Source organism: Astatotilapia calliptera, chromosome 11, assembly GCF_964374335.1.
Source record: "Astatotilapia calliptera chromosome 11, fAstCal68.1, whole genome shotgun sequence".
Lineage (NCBI taxonomy): Eukaryota > Metazoa > Chordata > Actinopteri > Cichliformes > Cichlidae > Astatotilapia > Astatotilapia calliptera.
Window position 1 is genome coordinate 12,805,085 of NC_137432.1, and position 16,197 is coordinate 12,821,281.

General features: G+C 40.7%; 1 protein-coding gene across 3 annotated transcripts in view; it reads left to right on the forward strand.

The window, feature by feature from the left end:
* The window catches only part of grb10b (growth factor receptor-bound protein 10b), a 64,504-nt gene extending 48,425 nt beyond the window's left edge, over window positions 1-16,079 (forward strand). For 2 of the 3 annotated variants that reach the window (XM_026185943.2, XM_026185944.2), the window contains exons 6-17: window positions 5,366-5,522; window positions 9,362-9,477; window positions 9,726-9,800; window positions 12,125-12,262; window positions 12,437-12,547; window positions 12,868-12,966; window positions 13,081-13,158; window positions 13,288-13,404; window positions 13,820-13,886; window positions 14,004-14,091; window positions 14,231-14,324; window positions 15,204-16,079. In XM_026185943.2, the coding sequence (XP_026041728.1) occupies window positions 5,366-5,522; window positions 9,362-9,477; window positions 9,726-9,800; window positions 12,125-12,262; window positions 12,437-12,547; window positions 12,868-12,966; window positions 13,081-13,158; window positions 13,288-13,404; window positions 13,820-13,886; window positions 14,004-14,091; window positions 14,231-14,324; window positions 15,204-15,350 (1,287 nt within the window). In that variant the 3' untranslated portion in view covers window positions 15,351-16,079. The remainder of the gene's footprint in view (window positions 1-5,365; window positions 5,523-9,361; window positions 9,478-9,725; window positions 9,801-12,124; window positions 12,263-12,436; window positions 12,548-12,867; window positions 12,967-13,080; window positions 13,159-13,287; window positions 13,405-13,819; window positions 13,887-14,003; window positions 14,092-14,230; window positions 14,325-15,203) is intronic. The other variant, XM_026185945.2, reaches the window with a different exon arrangement.
* Window positions 16,080-16,197: the final 118 nt, after the last annotated feature.

The window sequence follows — 16,197 nt, forward strand, 5'->3', positions numbered from 1 at the left end:
TTAAATATGGATGTTGTTAGCGTCGTCCCCACTTTCCCTCCTACTGTTTTATGAACACTGACTCTTCTCCTATGGCACAGCTGTCATCCAGCCTGCCAGCTTTTTTACCTTCTAACAAAACTTCCTGTATGTGTTGGATCTTAATGTGTGCAGGCTTGTGTGCCAAATGGCTAATAGTCTTTAGTAACTCCTGTCTGATGTAATAGCTTGTAATGTGTACGTAATACCAGTGGAACTATTTATAGAGCTGCAGCCAATTCTCAGAGATTGATGTGAGTGTGCGTGTTGGCTGCAGGGCATGCACACACATGCTTGTGTACATATTTCAGCTTTGCTTTGACCCAACTGTATTTCTCCAATTTGTGTCTAGCTGTATCTTTGGAGAATTCTGCATGTATGTTTGTGCAGATACTGTAATATACAAAAAAAAATGGGTCAGTGTATATGAAGATGCATATATGAACACATCTGGTTCCGGTCTGTCTCGATTGTGTATATGTGTGTTGCTAGAAGCTTTCAGTCTCTCTTTGGGGGATTGCATCACGGGGCAGCTATCAGACCTGAGTCATCACAGAGGTTGAGAGGCCCTCTGAAAGCTTTCCTTCCTCTTTTCTACTATATGCACAAATTTCTTTTGGTCATACAGTTGTATGTTGTTTTTATGAACACTAAGGTATGACAGAAAAGGAAAATTTACTTTCAAACCAAGCCACACACTCTCGTAGCTCATTGGTGTATTCCTGACTGTTTTAACAGTGAAACATGTCCATGTGTTGGTTCTTTAGTAACATAAAAACGGATGCTTTTCCAACAATAAGTCATGCTGTTCTTGCAGATGCTGGTTATTATTTTCAGTAGTTAATCCCAGTTTTAGCTTCATCATGTGTCTAGAAAGCAACACAGGCTCAAATATAGACATGCATTCACTTGAATTTTTTAGGTGGTGCTGACGGTTTTACGATGTCTTAACTTGACAAGGTCAAAGTCTATTAATGCCGTTAGTGATCATGATTGATTGATTACAACTGGAAGTTTCTCTATGCCAGGTAAGGGTTTGTTGGACAGCACTCAATGGACTGACCAATACTCGGAACAATGGGAACGCCCAAAAACCTTAAAGTTTGAGTGAAACTTAGAGCTGCCCACATCATAAAGACAAATGCTTTTTGGTGAAGTTTTCTGGTCAGACTAGACAAAGACTGAGCCATATGGCGACAATGACAAAAGGTATGTTTGGAGGAGTAAATGTGAGGCTTTCAAACCTAAAAACACTGTACTGACTGTTAAGCGTGGTGGAAGCATCATGTTCTGGGCCTGTTTTGACACTAATGGAATTGCAAAAAGTAGATGGAATCATAATTATTCAACTTTACTTTACATCAGCAGGTAGATGGTCGAAACCTTGACACCACTGGTTTTTCCAACAAGACAACAATCTCAACACTCAACATTAGGCTTCTTGAGTAGTTTTCTCAAAAGCTGATTTCAACCCTGTTGCAAAATTTGTGGACTGTACTTAAAAGCCAGGAAACCAACCAATTTAAATTAACTCAATTCTGCCAAGAAGAGTGTCCAAATATCAAGCCAGAATTATGCTATGAGTTTGTTGATGGTTACTAAACTTACTAAGCGATTTTAACATAATATTAGTGGAGGTCTATGGTATGTACAACTTTGACCCTGTGTGGATTAGAGAAAATGCCATCAGTCTAGTAACTGGTGATTTCTGGTTGATTTGCGTGTGCGTGTGTGTGTGTGCGTGTGTGTGTGTGCGTGTGTGTGTGTGTGTGTGTGTGTGTGTACCAGAGTACCACCAGCCATGCATGGTTTCAAAAAATATTTGTTTACTTGGCAGTTTTGTTCAGTTTTAGAGTGATCTTAATAAAACAGGTGCACAGTCATAGAATGTAAATTGGCAAAGATGGTGATACAATGCTTTTAAATGGTTAGTGCAAAGGAGTTCTAATTTACCAAAAGAAGAGCACTTTTGTTGACCCTCACAGCCCTAATGTGCAAGGTTTAAAAAAACAAAAAAAACAAAAAAAAACCAACAACAAAACAAACTCGCTACTAAACAGTTTGATTAAATCACATGTATGATGCGTGCAGCCTTCCTGGGACTTTCCTTGCTTGCCAACAAACTGTGACGTATGCATGGGAGTGTGTCCTGGTCTCAGTGAGGGTGAATGCAGTGACAGTGAGGGGGTGTGTGGGAACAGCTGTGCAGGCTAGAGACGGTTAACAATAGAGAGCTTTCATACTACACGTTCTGCTGCAGCGTGTCACCAGACAGTCTTTCTTTTTCACTTCCCTCTGCTTCCCACTCGTTTTCCTTCACATCTCACATCCGTCTGTCTCTTTCTCCCTATCCCACACACACTCCCACATACTTGCCACTGCCCATGTTCAATCATACACTTCTCCCTTGCTCGCTCACTCTCCCCCTGTCTCCCCTCTCTCCCAGCCTTACTCTTTCCCGCTCTCTCCCCAAAGTTTCCCGCTACCACTTTAACCACTATTTCCTCCTTTCTTCCGAGGAACTGTGCTCATTTTGTCATCACACCTCACCCACACATGTATAAGCACACGCATCCTGCTTTTCCCAGAAGAAGTAAGGGGGGGGGGGGGGGGGAAGGGGAAGTTACTTCAAGGATAAGGTAAAGCTCCTCTTGCCTTTCCCAGACGGGGTGTGTCAAAGCTTTTGTCTGTCTGATGCTATATTAAATATCAGAGTTGAAAGGAGCGGTGTGATGTGTGTGTGTGTGTGTGTGTGCATGTGTGCAGAAGTCTCTAGCTTTTTTGTTCTTTAGAGAGAAAGAATGTTGGCACAAAGCGAGCCACTACGGGAGAAGTAGGAGGTTGGAGTGCTGAAGTGCCAGCCCAGGTCTGTTTCATTTCATTTGCACTGTAATGAGTCTTGTTACTGCTGTAAGCTGGGAGTTAAAAGTTAAGCCACATAAAGGGAGGAATGCAGGTAAGAAGGGAGGGAAGGTGAACACAAAAGAAGGAAAAATGGACAAGCCTCCGAACGTTCACCTAAAAACTTGCGAACATTTTGGAACAAGAGGAGCAATAAAGAGAAACTTTTTTTTGGGGGGGGGGGGTTGTTGTCTTTGTCCTCTTCACTGTGCCGCACTCTTTCCAAACGTGCCCCCTCTTGCATCGAGCTCTGAAAAGAAACTTAAGCACAGATCGTCAAGAGGTCTGAAAAAGTTGGCTGTGTTTGTGCATGACTGTGCGTATGTGTGTCTACTTGAGTGCCTCGGAGGGAGCGCGTGTGTGTGTGTTGTGTGCGCGCCTAGGTCTGTGTGGGAATGATTACATCAGCCTGCTGCAGCTTTATGATTGGTTAGTGAGCGTGTGGTTTGATTCAGTGTGCCTCAGAGCCCATGGCTGAGGCTGTAACCCTTTGTGAGGGAGAGAGAGAGACAGAGCATAGTTGTCAGACTCAACCGGCACTGGAAGCACTCTACTGTACCATCTGATTGCCGACTGCTTCAGTGTCTTCGTCCTGTGCGCTGTATACATACCGGCATTAGGTCACACAGACAGTTTGTTCTTTTCCTTTCCTTTCCTTTTTTCTTTTTTGGAGACTGCAGTCTACAGATAGACTTGAGGACTAGCCTCATGACAGGTAGCACAACTGTCAGCTGTTGGCATTCAAATTGGTACCTTTCTTTCTGGAGGACACAGGGCGACAGAACAGCGAGGTTTTCTGTCTTATTGACTATATTGGAGTGAGTGCGCTTATGTGAGTGTTTGTGGGAGCCGATTCATTCCGAAAATGCCTTCGTGTTCCCCGGACTGCTGCCTATTGCGGGCCGTGGAGGTAAGACCCCTCTTCCTGTGTCTCATTTCTCTTTTCGCCTCCCTCTCCTCTTTTTACAATTTAAGACATTTTCTCTTTGAAGTACTTTCACGTTAAACCTGAGGCAGGAAATGTAATGTGTAAATACTGTTAAGGCCGAAGACATTTTTCTTTTTTTTCTTTTTTTCCCTTTTCCAAGATGTGAGCAGAGCAAAAGGATCCAAATACGTCAGCACCCTTGAAAAGGGGTATATGCTCCATTGCGTTTCATCTTAAACATCTTTGATGGGCAGAGTGCCTTAGGCCTGGCTTGTGCAAACTGTGATGCTATAAGCTGGGTATTTGCTCAGGAAGAGAACAGAATTTCTTTGTCATGATATTATGTGGGAGGCATGCATACATGTGAAAGCTTAGCCTACACAGGAATCCAGCCTACTAAGGGCTGCATTTGTCTGTAGGTTAAGTAGGTTGCTCTAGTTTCTCTGGGGGCCATTAGAAATGTATCAAGTAAATGTTAACACATGTTGTCCTGTTTATTAAAAAAATGGCTCTGGGAACTTGGACTGTCAAAATCCCCTGGATTATGTGGTGGAATAAAAGGCTTATCCACAGTATAGATGTAGTGCTACTAATGCTAATATTAGACGCCTGGATAGTGATGGTAGGCTCTCACACAGATGGGATATTAGAGGAAGGTTTTAGCTGTTCAGCACCTCATGCATTATTGCTGTACAGCAATATATAGAAAGATCAGTGGAGTAGATGTGTTTACATTTTATGCAGAGGTGTAACAGCGCTCCAAATTTGTTTGTCCTTTTTGTTTCGTACAAAATAAAAACAAATTCCACCTCAACCATCTCCAAATATTACAACCTTCCCCAAACGAGCATGCTTTTAATAGAAATATGGGTTTTATTGATATTATTTATTTTTGAGCTGGCTAGAGTACTATTACCAACGTTCATGATGCTACTGTGTGAAATGCGTTATTAAAGAAAGTAAACAATTTAACAACAGTCAGTTCGAGTTAAGACAGTTTTGTTTGAGGTTAAGCTGGAAAGCACAGTGTTCGTATTCCTCATCTTTTATATACTGTAACTTAAAACTGTGCTTACTTCTCTTTGAGCTGTGTTCAGTACGTACCCATTTGGACCGGCTTTGTGTTCACAAGAGCGGACACTTGTTATGCACTGGAGTGTATTTGCTTTTGTATTACATCGACAAGTTGCTATAAGAAAATCTCATCTGTTATTTCTAACGCCACAATTACCGTATAGTTTTGAATGTCTGTTCTTTTCTATTGTGTGCCGTAATTACAAGGCTGCGTATGCTATAGTGCATAAGGTGCTATATGAGAAACCGTATTGCAGTGTTTGAGGAAAATTGCTGGCTTCACCCACCTATTAGACTCTAGTGTTCAAAAAAAGGATTTGTGTAAAAGTCACGATGGGTTTACTGTAAAAGTTTCTTCTCACTTTTTTTTAGTATTTCGTTTGTCAGACTACCTTCATGTGATTTCTGTTCACTCAAACTGAAACCTTGGATTTCTTGTCACAGATTGTGAAGATCTTCAGTGAAGACGGCATGGGTAAAGTTGTGGAGATCCCAGCCAACATGACAGCCAGGGACCTGTGCCAGCTCCTGGTTTATAAAAGCCATTGTGTGGATGACAACAGTTGGGCACTTGTTGAACACCACCCACTGCTAGGGCTAGGTAAGGAACAGAGCTGTAGAAGCCTGAAAACATTCTCAGTCTCATACACAGACACACATACCCGTGAGCACACATGAACAGGCACATTTTCCCACACAGAAACCCATGGGCTCATGGGTGGGCTCAGACTTGCAATTCAATCACTGAGTTACAGGTGCATTGATATTTATGCATGCATGCATGCATGCATGCCCGTATACTTGGCTGGACAGTTGAGGCGCTGATTCTTACCCAGGCGTGTATTCAAGCATGAGTGCATGCTAGAAAGCATATGCATGCATGAAGTCAAAAATTCCATTGATCTTATCCAGTATCACGCAGTGGCTGTGTGGAAAGTTGCAGTAGCCGATAGGAGGGTTATTTTAGTACTGACAGGTTAATTATTTTCACATTCAATAGAGAAGAGACAAAAGATTATTTGGGGAAGAAATATCTAAAAGAAAGCTCAAAACCGAGCAGTTAAATGAGAGCAAAAGACAGTCTAATCTCCATGTGTGCACGATTACATTAAAATCAATATCTTGAGGTTCTTTTAGTATGCTTTTGATTGTTGTTTAATTTTTGAGAAAGTAGTTCCAGTGCAGAGTAATTATATTGGACGTCCTGATATTTTTAACTCTGGCAGACTGATTTAAGATCAAATAAAAACAATACAAAACAATCATAATGGGAATGGACAAAGAATCCAGGACACTTCCACCTGTCATTATGAGCCCTGATCTATTTGTTGGGAAATATTTTGACCTAAAATGTGATTACAGTTGATACGGTTTGAGAGGTTGGTGGTTATGTGTTAGCAGATGGAGTTGTTTAAAGCTTTTGTTACTAGACCTGCTATTGTAACTGATGGAGAGGTGAAGCCAATGAGTGCACCAGATGCTGACCTGATGGGGATGATTTTGCTGCTCATTAGTAGGGACATGTGTAGTGTGTTATACTATATGTTCTTCTTGTATTTAGAGGTAAACACTGCTGAAGTTATTCAAAAAGGTGGAAAGAAGGTAACGCAGTGCGGCCAACTTGGCTTAACATTTACCCCGATTTGCTAAAAAGTTTAAGAATGTGACATTTAGTTTCGAATACTACCAAACTACTAATGTAGCATTATAAAGACACAGCTCTATTTTAACTTGGTGCTGCATTAAGAAGGCCGCAGAGGTTTACATTTATGTCCGGGTGATTTTTGTGCTAGACTCAGCAGTATAAGAGGGGCTTTGGAAGGTTGTGGCCAGCTGACTGTTTAAGAAAAAAGGAAAGAAACCCCCGAGGAGGGGGCAATTATAAAGCACTTATGAGAGACAAGTTGAGCCTGTGCTCTCTGCTCATGTCTGCACAGTTGAACAGATGTGGGAGAGAAGGGGGTGTAATTTTATATAGAGCTGCATGTCTGGAAGTGAAGTGCACAGTAGACAGAAACACGGTTTAACACACAAAAAAAAGACATTTAATTTATGAACCAGTAACTTGTGTCAGTATATTTGTGTAGTTTTATTTATTTTATTTTTTTGTGCTAGCTGTTAATGTTGTCAGGTGAGGAAACTTGGAATAATACGATCTGTTCTCTGCAAGTAAAAGTCCCAAAGCTCTAACCTTACATTTCACCATCTATCATGATCTGCTTACATTTCTCATCACTCCTGCCAGCACCTTGCTGCCAAATACAGTTAAGTTGGCTTATTGTGAGTGACATCATTTTTGGCTGGGAGCCCTTTATTCTGTTCTGGCACACCTGTACTGCAACGCTGTTCTTTTCAGGTCTGGAATTGCTACTTATCATCTCCAGTGTTTAGACGTTTCAGTAAGTGAGACGTCAGCGTGCCGTTTGTTAATGTTATACTTGCTTCACTCCATTTGTATGTGTGTTCTTAAAAAAAAAAAATCAAAGTAAGCTCAGTGTATGCATCACAACACATTTGCTGACACATTTCCATATATGTGGCTCTCGTCAGTATTTTTGAGTAGCTAACAGATGTGCTTAATTGCTTGTCACAGGCCATAATTACATTTGTTTACTTTATTCTCCCTCAAGTATTGATTTTGGGTTTTTTTTTTGTTTTTTTTTTTAATAGCCTTGTGGCCATAAAAGACAAAATTGCATTTGTGATAAATGCAGTTAAGTATTTGATGGAACGTTTTAATATCCAAAACTCGGTTCGGTAGCTGTTTGCTGATATTTAATTGCGTGAGAGGTGCCGGCCACTGTAATATGTGCATTAAATATTTCTTTCATATAGTGAAATTGAATTGTAGCAGTATGTGAGACTCCTGCCTCCATTTGCGTGCGCACCCCCGCTTTATGTCGGGTCAGCACACACGGCATGTGATCCCGAATGTGTGCACATGCAGTTGGACGGTAGACGAGAATAGATGTTTCCGGGAGTCTAGAACAATACGGTGCCTATTCCTGCTGCCCACTCTTGCTATGCTGCTGAATGGCCCTTTGAGATAAGTAACACTGACCTCTGCTAGTGGGTTTGCAAAGGTTAACAACTATCAGGCGGGGAGGTGGGGCTGCCAGGGTGAGTCACGGTCACGAACATGAGTGACTCATCAGACAGGCAACAGGATTAAACGGAAAGAGAAAGATGAGTCGTGACAGAGTGGAGATTGTGGCCGCGGGGGTAAAGAGGAGGGGGCTCATGGAATGAGATAATAATGTGAGATGAGTTTACTGAAAAATTGCTCTCGAGTATTCCTTTTTTTACATGAAAGAGTTGTGTCTGATCTGGTGTCTAATGGTCCTCAAAAAGTTTGGTAAGTTCCACTATTTAATTAGATGCACTTGAAAAGGCAGGATGTCTTTAATTTAAGACATGACAGGACTCGGAGGCTGTAACCGTGTGACTCATGTTCCGGTCCAATGTGTCACAATCAGAAACTCTAAATCAGCAGGACCTCTGACTCCACATTCCTTCAAGGACACTTTTAGTTGATTCGCAGATTTAACCATTTATTTAGTAGCACTGAGAGGCACTGGGCACGAACCAATAAAGCACATCTGTAGTTTAGTGATTTATATGGATATATACTACATAGGGAATATATAAACATACATATGCCAGGAATCACTACAGTTTGATGCTGTGAGAAATCCTATTGTGATTCCATTCTAATCTGAGATTCTATTCGGTGCTTAATTGAACTGTCAGATGTACAAATACTTACTTTTGTGGGATTAGCATAAAGTATTTGTATATCCCATATAGATGTTGGCACTCAGTGCCCTAAGCAATATTTATGCAAAGTTTAATCAAGATTGGTCCACTCGTCAGCGACAGAGATGGGGAACATACGGACATATGTACATTGCAATTATTATAATGACATCCTGTCCTTTTTTATCTTGGGAAAATCTTTATCTTTGTTTTTGTTTTTTTAAATTTAGACCAAATGACTGCGATTGATTCCTTTCTGGCTCTGCTGTGTAGTAGTAGTAAACACGGTTACTTCTAATTGTAAAAGATTCCTGGTTTGAGCACGGAAGGAGACGCAAACTCACAAGCTAGCTAGTGTACTCCTCATGCCGGTGCCAAGCCTGTACAAATGGGAGGGTTTCATTAGGAAGGGCATCCGGCGTAAAATCTGTGCCAAATTAAACATCCACCGTGGCAATCTCCTGGGAAATAAGGGAGCAGCCGAAAGTACCCCACTGAGTTTTTGTTTGTTTGTTTTTTTCTCCCCCCTTTAAGTTTAATTTCTGGTTTACAAGAAATGTTGATGACTAATATTTCTCTTGTTTAATTATTTAAGTTTGGTGCGAGGGTGTTTGTGAGATGTTGAAGATGTTTTCGGCCAAGCTTGTGAAATTAGCTTGACTTTCTCTTCCCGTCTCCTCTCAGAGCGCTGTCTAGAAGACCATGAGCTGGTGGTTCAGGTCCAGGCCTCCATGAACAGCGACGGTAGATTCCTCTTCAGGAAGAACTATGCCAAATATGAATTCTTCAGAAACCCCCTGGTAATTATTTTTCCTGACACACTTCTTTACTTGCCACGTCACTCGTGACAGCATCTTGTTGAAATACAGAGCCTGTAAAAACAGCAAATTTGAGCCAACTTAACCTTGCAGATTATTTCATAATTACAGCAGACTGCAATAATGAAAGTAGTCACCTGTACTTCTGTCACAAAATCTGACACTATAATTATCGTCACAGTATCTGTAATTCTGCCTCTCTCTCTCTCCACACCTCCTTCTTTGAACAGACGTTTTTCCCAGAGCACATGGTCGCGTGGTGCCAGGAAACTAATCATGCAATTCTACCATCTCAGCTCCTTCAGGTACGTACAGCTCACACACGCTGCAGTCTCGCTGCTCTTCTTAACACGCAAACAGTTTCGTTTTCAGAGTCAGCACCTGCTACATACATACTGTACAATCAAGCTGGCATACCTCACCTCTGACCCTTAGACAGTGTGTCTCGTCAGAGCCTGCAGTAATAACTAGTGTTGATCCCCTGTTGACACGACTGTCTCGGCGCACACCACAGGTCCGGCTCTTGTGATGGATGGAATTAAGCCATCAGAAATAGAACGCAGAGTTTCGGATCTACCCTTGTGCGGTTGGGAATTTTTATTTATTTATTTATTTTTATTTTATTTTTTTTATTGATTGAAATACAAGCAAAACACAGCTGAATTGAATTTTTTTAACAGTGTCTTTTAAAATGTACAGACAGCGGAATGAATGATGGGGCAAAAAATAAAATATCTTCTAAAACATTTACCTTTTTAATGTTGTGGGAGGTTTGGGGTGGGGGCAGGTTGTGGACTGGAGGATTATGATGGTAATTCGGTGAGCCGCTTTTGTGAAGGAGGCTGGTCGGATATATTAAGATGCTTTTTTTGTCAAAGCTGTAGTAGCAACCAAAATGAAAAAACTTGATAGGTTTGCTGAAGTTTTTTAGTGGACTTTCTCTAATGTAGTTACAAATATGTGCTGTCGTTTTAATTTGCAGTGGGTGTGTCCAGTGGCTTCTGCTTAGTGGACAAAATTGTGCCTGTCAGTATCATCATATTCAGAGCTTCAGATCCAACTCGCAGCTGTACATGTTAGGAAATTATTCATGTTTTTATCACAGATGCTGTAAATGGCTGTCAGAAAAGCTGGCTGTCGATACATGTTAGATGTTGAATGATCCTTTCTCCAGACTTCTCACCCTTTAGGAAATCTGTAAGGACTTAGACAGGTTGGGCCGAGGCAGGTTTATATTCGTGGGATTTCCTGTGTATAAATCTCCAAATATCTTTATGTTCATACATCCATCTTCTGAGTGTCTCTGCAATAGGATTTAAACAATTTGCGTAGTTCCATAGTGGAAAATTTTCAAATGGTGACCTTTTGGTTAGAATGACTCGGGCCTCGAGCCATGTGTTCTGTTTTGGGGTTCTAGGTAATTACACTCAGTTTGTTTTTATTAGCCAAGTTGGGATCTGCACCTACCTGTTGTATGTTTTCTCAGTACTGTTTCCACATGTGTGTCATGTGTACTTTTTGGCTTCTCACTAATACTCCCAATATACTCTTTACAAATATCAAAAAAGAGAAAATGTCTGGTAGGAGATTTTTTATTTATTTTTTTTTTTTTTGAAATATCTTAATGGGATTGGCTGGCGTTCTCCTGCATCATGTAATGGAGCTGTCAGAGTTAAAATCACAAGTGGAATCCATCACTTCAAGGTAGCCACTCACAGAAAGCTTTTAAGTCCGGCTGATCATATAGAAGTTATGCGCACTTATCCTCTGCATAGAGGAGTTAATAACTGGATCGGAATGAGGTGAGCTGGAGTTGTCAGGAATTTCCAGAGCCGGAATTCTTCCAAACACAAGATCTTTGCACTCAATTAGAATCCTGTGTAAACCAAGGCGCTCTCTAATCCTGAGCTCCTCCAGGTGTTTGCAATATTTGGCATTATGCAAGATGCATGTGAGTAAGTTACTGAAGCGAACGGCCTCCAAGGGACAGCTCTTTGTATTAACGTTCCGTGTGACTGTGCAGAGTTTGGATAATGTTCATGCACGAAGCCTAATGTCAAATTGTTTCCAAAACACTGGGAAACACATGCTTTAAATATTCAAAAGTACTGTGGAACAGTTTGCCTTTACCCGCAAGCCACAGATTCCAGATCAGCTTCAGTAACTTGACTTGCAGTTCACGGTGAAATGCTTTCCTAAAACATGGAAACCACAAACACCCAATTCTTCAAACACCTATAAGACAAGTTAGGCTTCCCTGTAGAAATGCACGATTTTCATTTTAAAGCCACAAAACACAACAGGACACAGTTTTAATGGAGTTTTTCTTTTGAGTTTAACAGACATATCTTTTCCAAGCAGTATTAGTAAATTATGCATATACTGTTCTCTTATTTTTTGTAATTAAATGTACAAATGTCACTATCAGGATTGTGACAGCCTTTGAGTTTTCACACATTGTCACAATGAGCCTCCTGTCTTTGATACCCCTACAGATGGTGCCAGCTTTCTGCCTGTGGTAGTGACAGGGGGTTCAAAGGCTTCAGATGTAATCTGGCTCCTTTTTACAAAAGAAATGACAGAGGGAATAAATTGTTATTTATTTGCATTTTCCTGCTCCCTGTTTTAGAACTTCCTAGCCACCAACAGCTGTCCAGAAATCCAGGGGCATCTGTACATGAAGGACGTGGGAAGGAAATCATGGAAGAAGGTTTACATGTTTCTGCGGCGCTCAGGGCTCTACTGTTCTACAAAAGGAACCTCAAAGGTAACGGCGGCTCGCTCCATTCATCTCAGACGCGAAATACAGTCCACCTTAAATGTAATCTCCTTGAAAGAAACTCCGTATTATTGACGGCCGAGTTGCACACGCCTCTGTCTGTTCGTGTGCCTCCGGGCTGTCTCCTCTCTGATATTTTGATTTATTAATTTCTGTCTCCAGGAGCCCAGACATCTACAGTTACTAGCAGACCTTGAGGACAGCAACATCTTCACTGTCATCACAGGCAAGAAGCAGCACGGCGCACCCACAGACTACGGCTTCTGCATCAAGGTGAGACGCAAGTGAGATGAAACAGATTTTATCTAATTATGAAATAGTGGAATGATGAAATATTATGAGCTGAGTATGATTCATATCCTGTGCCGTTTCTTGTCTCAGTGGAACTGGTTTATCAGCGCAGCAACTTTTTTTTTTTTTCCCTCCCTGTGATTTATGAGTTATAAACTCAGATGAACTGTCTTTGGTTTTGTTGTTCATATCATCTTTCTCTCTCCAATTAATAATAATGGTGATAGAAGTGGTGTCAAAAATAAGAGTTTGATGCAGTGAGCGTAGTCTCTGTTCTGATTGTGTAAATTGTTCATTGGCAGCCTAATAAAAGCAGAGGGGATATGAAGGAGCTGAGAATGCTGTGTGCAGAGGACGAACAGAGCAGAAGCTGTTGGATGACTGCTTTTCGAATCTTTAAGGTAATTCTGCACTGCCTACATCACAGTACAGCCAACATGACTTCTAGCATACTTTTAATTCTTTGTAATGCAAGTAATTTGATGGCCTTTATTCACTACTCTGTTCCTTTGCAGTATGGGATCGTATTGTACCAGAATTACAAGATTCCTCAACAAAGGAAAACTTTACTTTCACACTTTTCAGCTCCTGTGGTAAGTTTACTGGAGTGATTATGCATGTAAGGATATAGTCTGACTTAGTTTAGGTAAATGATCTGCCTTCGTATGTAGTCTGTCTGCACTCTTGTATTTTGACTGTCATGTGTCTTTGTCTCCCTCTAGAGGAGCGTATCAGAGAACTCCCTCGTGGCAATGGATTTCTCAGGGAGGATAGGCAGAGTGATTGACAACCCGGTCGAAGCTCAGAGTGCTGCCATGGAGGAGGGGCACGCGTGGCGGGTGAGAGATGCTCGGCTTTTTGTTACCTGTTAGGTTTTTTGTTTTTGTTTTTTAATGATCCTTGCAGTTCTGTTTATGTTTGCTCCGATGATTATAGAGAGTTAGTTGGAAAAATTCATTTAACTTATAAATGTACAAGGTGACTTTTAAGTACTTGATTTAGGCTGTCGGAAATTCCATTTTCTGTCCAATTGTAAAGGAGACAATGATCAGGTTCCACAGTCTTAAAATTAGACCATGCGTTCACCACATTTGATCTGATCTTTCCTTAGCCTGTTTACTGTTTTAGTGATTGTTTTTCACTTAAAGTTATCAGAATTATGTTAAGAAGCTACAAATTGCTGCTGTTTACTGTCGCTCAAACAGACCATGAACTAAACCACATTGTTTTGTCTCTGTGTGGCATCTTTCTCAGAAGAGGACTCAACGAATGAACATACTGGGGTCCCACAGTCCATTACACCACTCCTCACTAAGCTCAGGTAAATGCAAAACAGGAAAAAAAACTTGCAACTGCTCCCTAACTTTGCATATTCTTTCTGTGTATATAATGTTATTTTATAAAAATGTACTTTAAAAAAAAATGTTATTCTCTGCAGTCATCCACATAGCTCAGCTCTGGTTCCATGGCAGGATAACCAGAGAAGAGTCCCACCGCATTATCCACCAGCAGGGACAAGTAGATGGGTAAGTAAGCTGGCAAAGCTTTTTTCTTTATATATTTTTACACTTATTTATTTATATATCGGTGTGTCTATATAGATATATAATCTGTAACACTAAGTGAAGGCTTTTACAACATTTCGTCTCCTTTTTTGTCGCACAGGTTGTTTCTGCTGAGAGTCAGTCAGAGTAATCCCAAGGCGTTTGTGCTCACATTGTGCCATCACCAGAAAATCAAGCATTTCCAGATCCTACCGGTAAGACTCTCGCTTACTTGTTACATGTCTCGTGCGTGTTTGTATATTGTTGCACCTGATGGCTTTACTTTACTGCATTTAAGTGCTTGCCAAATCTATTAGACCACAATTAAAGTAAGTAAACACAAGAGTTTTAGAACTCTGTCAAAAATTAATCAAGTATAATTCCTGTTCAGGTATGTAAGTAATGAACTCATTTTTTCCCCTTAAGATGCCAAATTAAATGTTTGTTATTGTTTTCAACTTTTTTTTAAAATACAATATTAAATTTGGACCATTACATTAACCATTACAGAAAGAAAAATATTATTTGATAATTACAAGCAGTTGTTGTTGTTGTTGTTGTTGTTTAGGGCAGCTGTGGCATAAAACTCACACTGGGTGTTGGTCTAATACGTTTGTTAAATACTGCATCTTCCATGGTAGCTTAGTCTGTTAACCCTGTAATGCCAAGTGTACCATAGTTATGAGTGTTTGTGATCTTTAAACCACCAGTGTTTTTATATTTTATATTTTTATTTATTTTTTTATTTGTATGTATGGTATGTAGCCGCTGCACGGCGTCAACGTCATTTTAACGATATTAACGCTGACAGCACTAATATAAAAAACTAAATTGCACAGAAATTCCAAATGTGGCAAAATCAAAACACATATATGCAAATTGATATTTAATTTTTAAATTTGTCATAAGGTTCAGTAATCACTCCACTTGATGATCCAGGCTTTTCAGGGTTAAAGCATTATTTCATAAGCTATGTTAAAAAATGCACCGATCAGACATTTCAAATTATTTTGTTGATCCATAAGAGGAAAGTCTGATGTTGTCTTTTCCACCTCTTCCCTCCCTCTGCCGTTCGCTCTCGCCTGTGCCGCCAGTGTGAAGAGGATGGCCAAGGCTTCTTCAGCCTTGATGACGGCGCCACCAAGTTCACCGACCTGATTCAGCTGGTGGAGTTCTACCAACTCAACAGAGGAGTGCTGCCTTGCAAACTCAAACACCCGTGCACCGTCGTGGCCTTATGACACCTTCGGATCACATGACCCCGCCCCCCAACACTTGACCTGACTCTGCCTAAAATGAAAAGAATCTCCCCGTTGATCGTTTCTTTTTGTTTTTATCTTTGTAAGAAGCTGGTGAATTGACTGACGTTGTTGTTGTTACACTTGTTTTTATATTGTTGTGAGCTTGCTGGAGACTGCTGATATTTTTTTTTTTTTTGGGTGGGGGGGGGATTTCGTTTCATCTGCATGGAGGTTCGAGGAGTCTGATGCACAACTTCACTCCAGAGGCTCGCAGTTTTAAGAGAAGATGAAAGAAATGAACACTGCCATTTGTGTCGATGCTGTTGCAGAATCTTCCACATTATTCTTACCAATAGTCACCAGAAAAGCGTGGACCCTCGAGGTTTTACCACGCAGCTCAAATGTGAGCACCGTTCCCCTTCAACTGGACAATCAGCAGGAGAATTGAAGCTTTCATGCGGACTACTCTGCTCTTTAAGGACAAACGAGTCTCGCTCATTTTTATCAAATGTCCTCAGAATGAATTAAGAGTTTGTCTCTTAGTTTTGTACTCGTGGAAGTGGGCATGGCATTGGATGCCGCATGATCTCTCAAGTGGCGCATTACTTAACTGTGAGGTGGTGCCATCGCCCTCTAGTGTCATAAGAATGCATGGACATTTTGAGGCACCAGGGTTTCTATTTTTTAATCCCATTGAGTTTTGCAAAAATTAAAGGTTATTGAAACAAAGCTTTTGGTATAAGTACAAAATCTTTTCCCACACACAGCTTCAGTTATTATCATTACTAAAGACAAAATCCACCTTTTTGCATCCTGGATTTTAAAAGCTCTTGATTTTCACATAAGC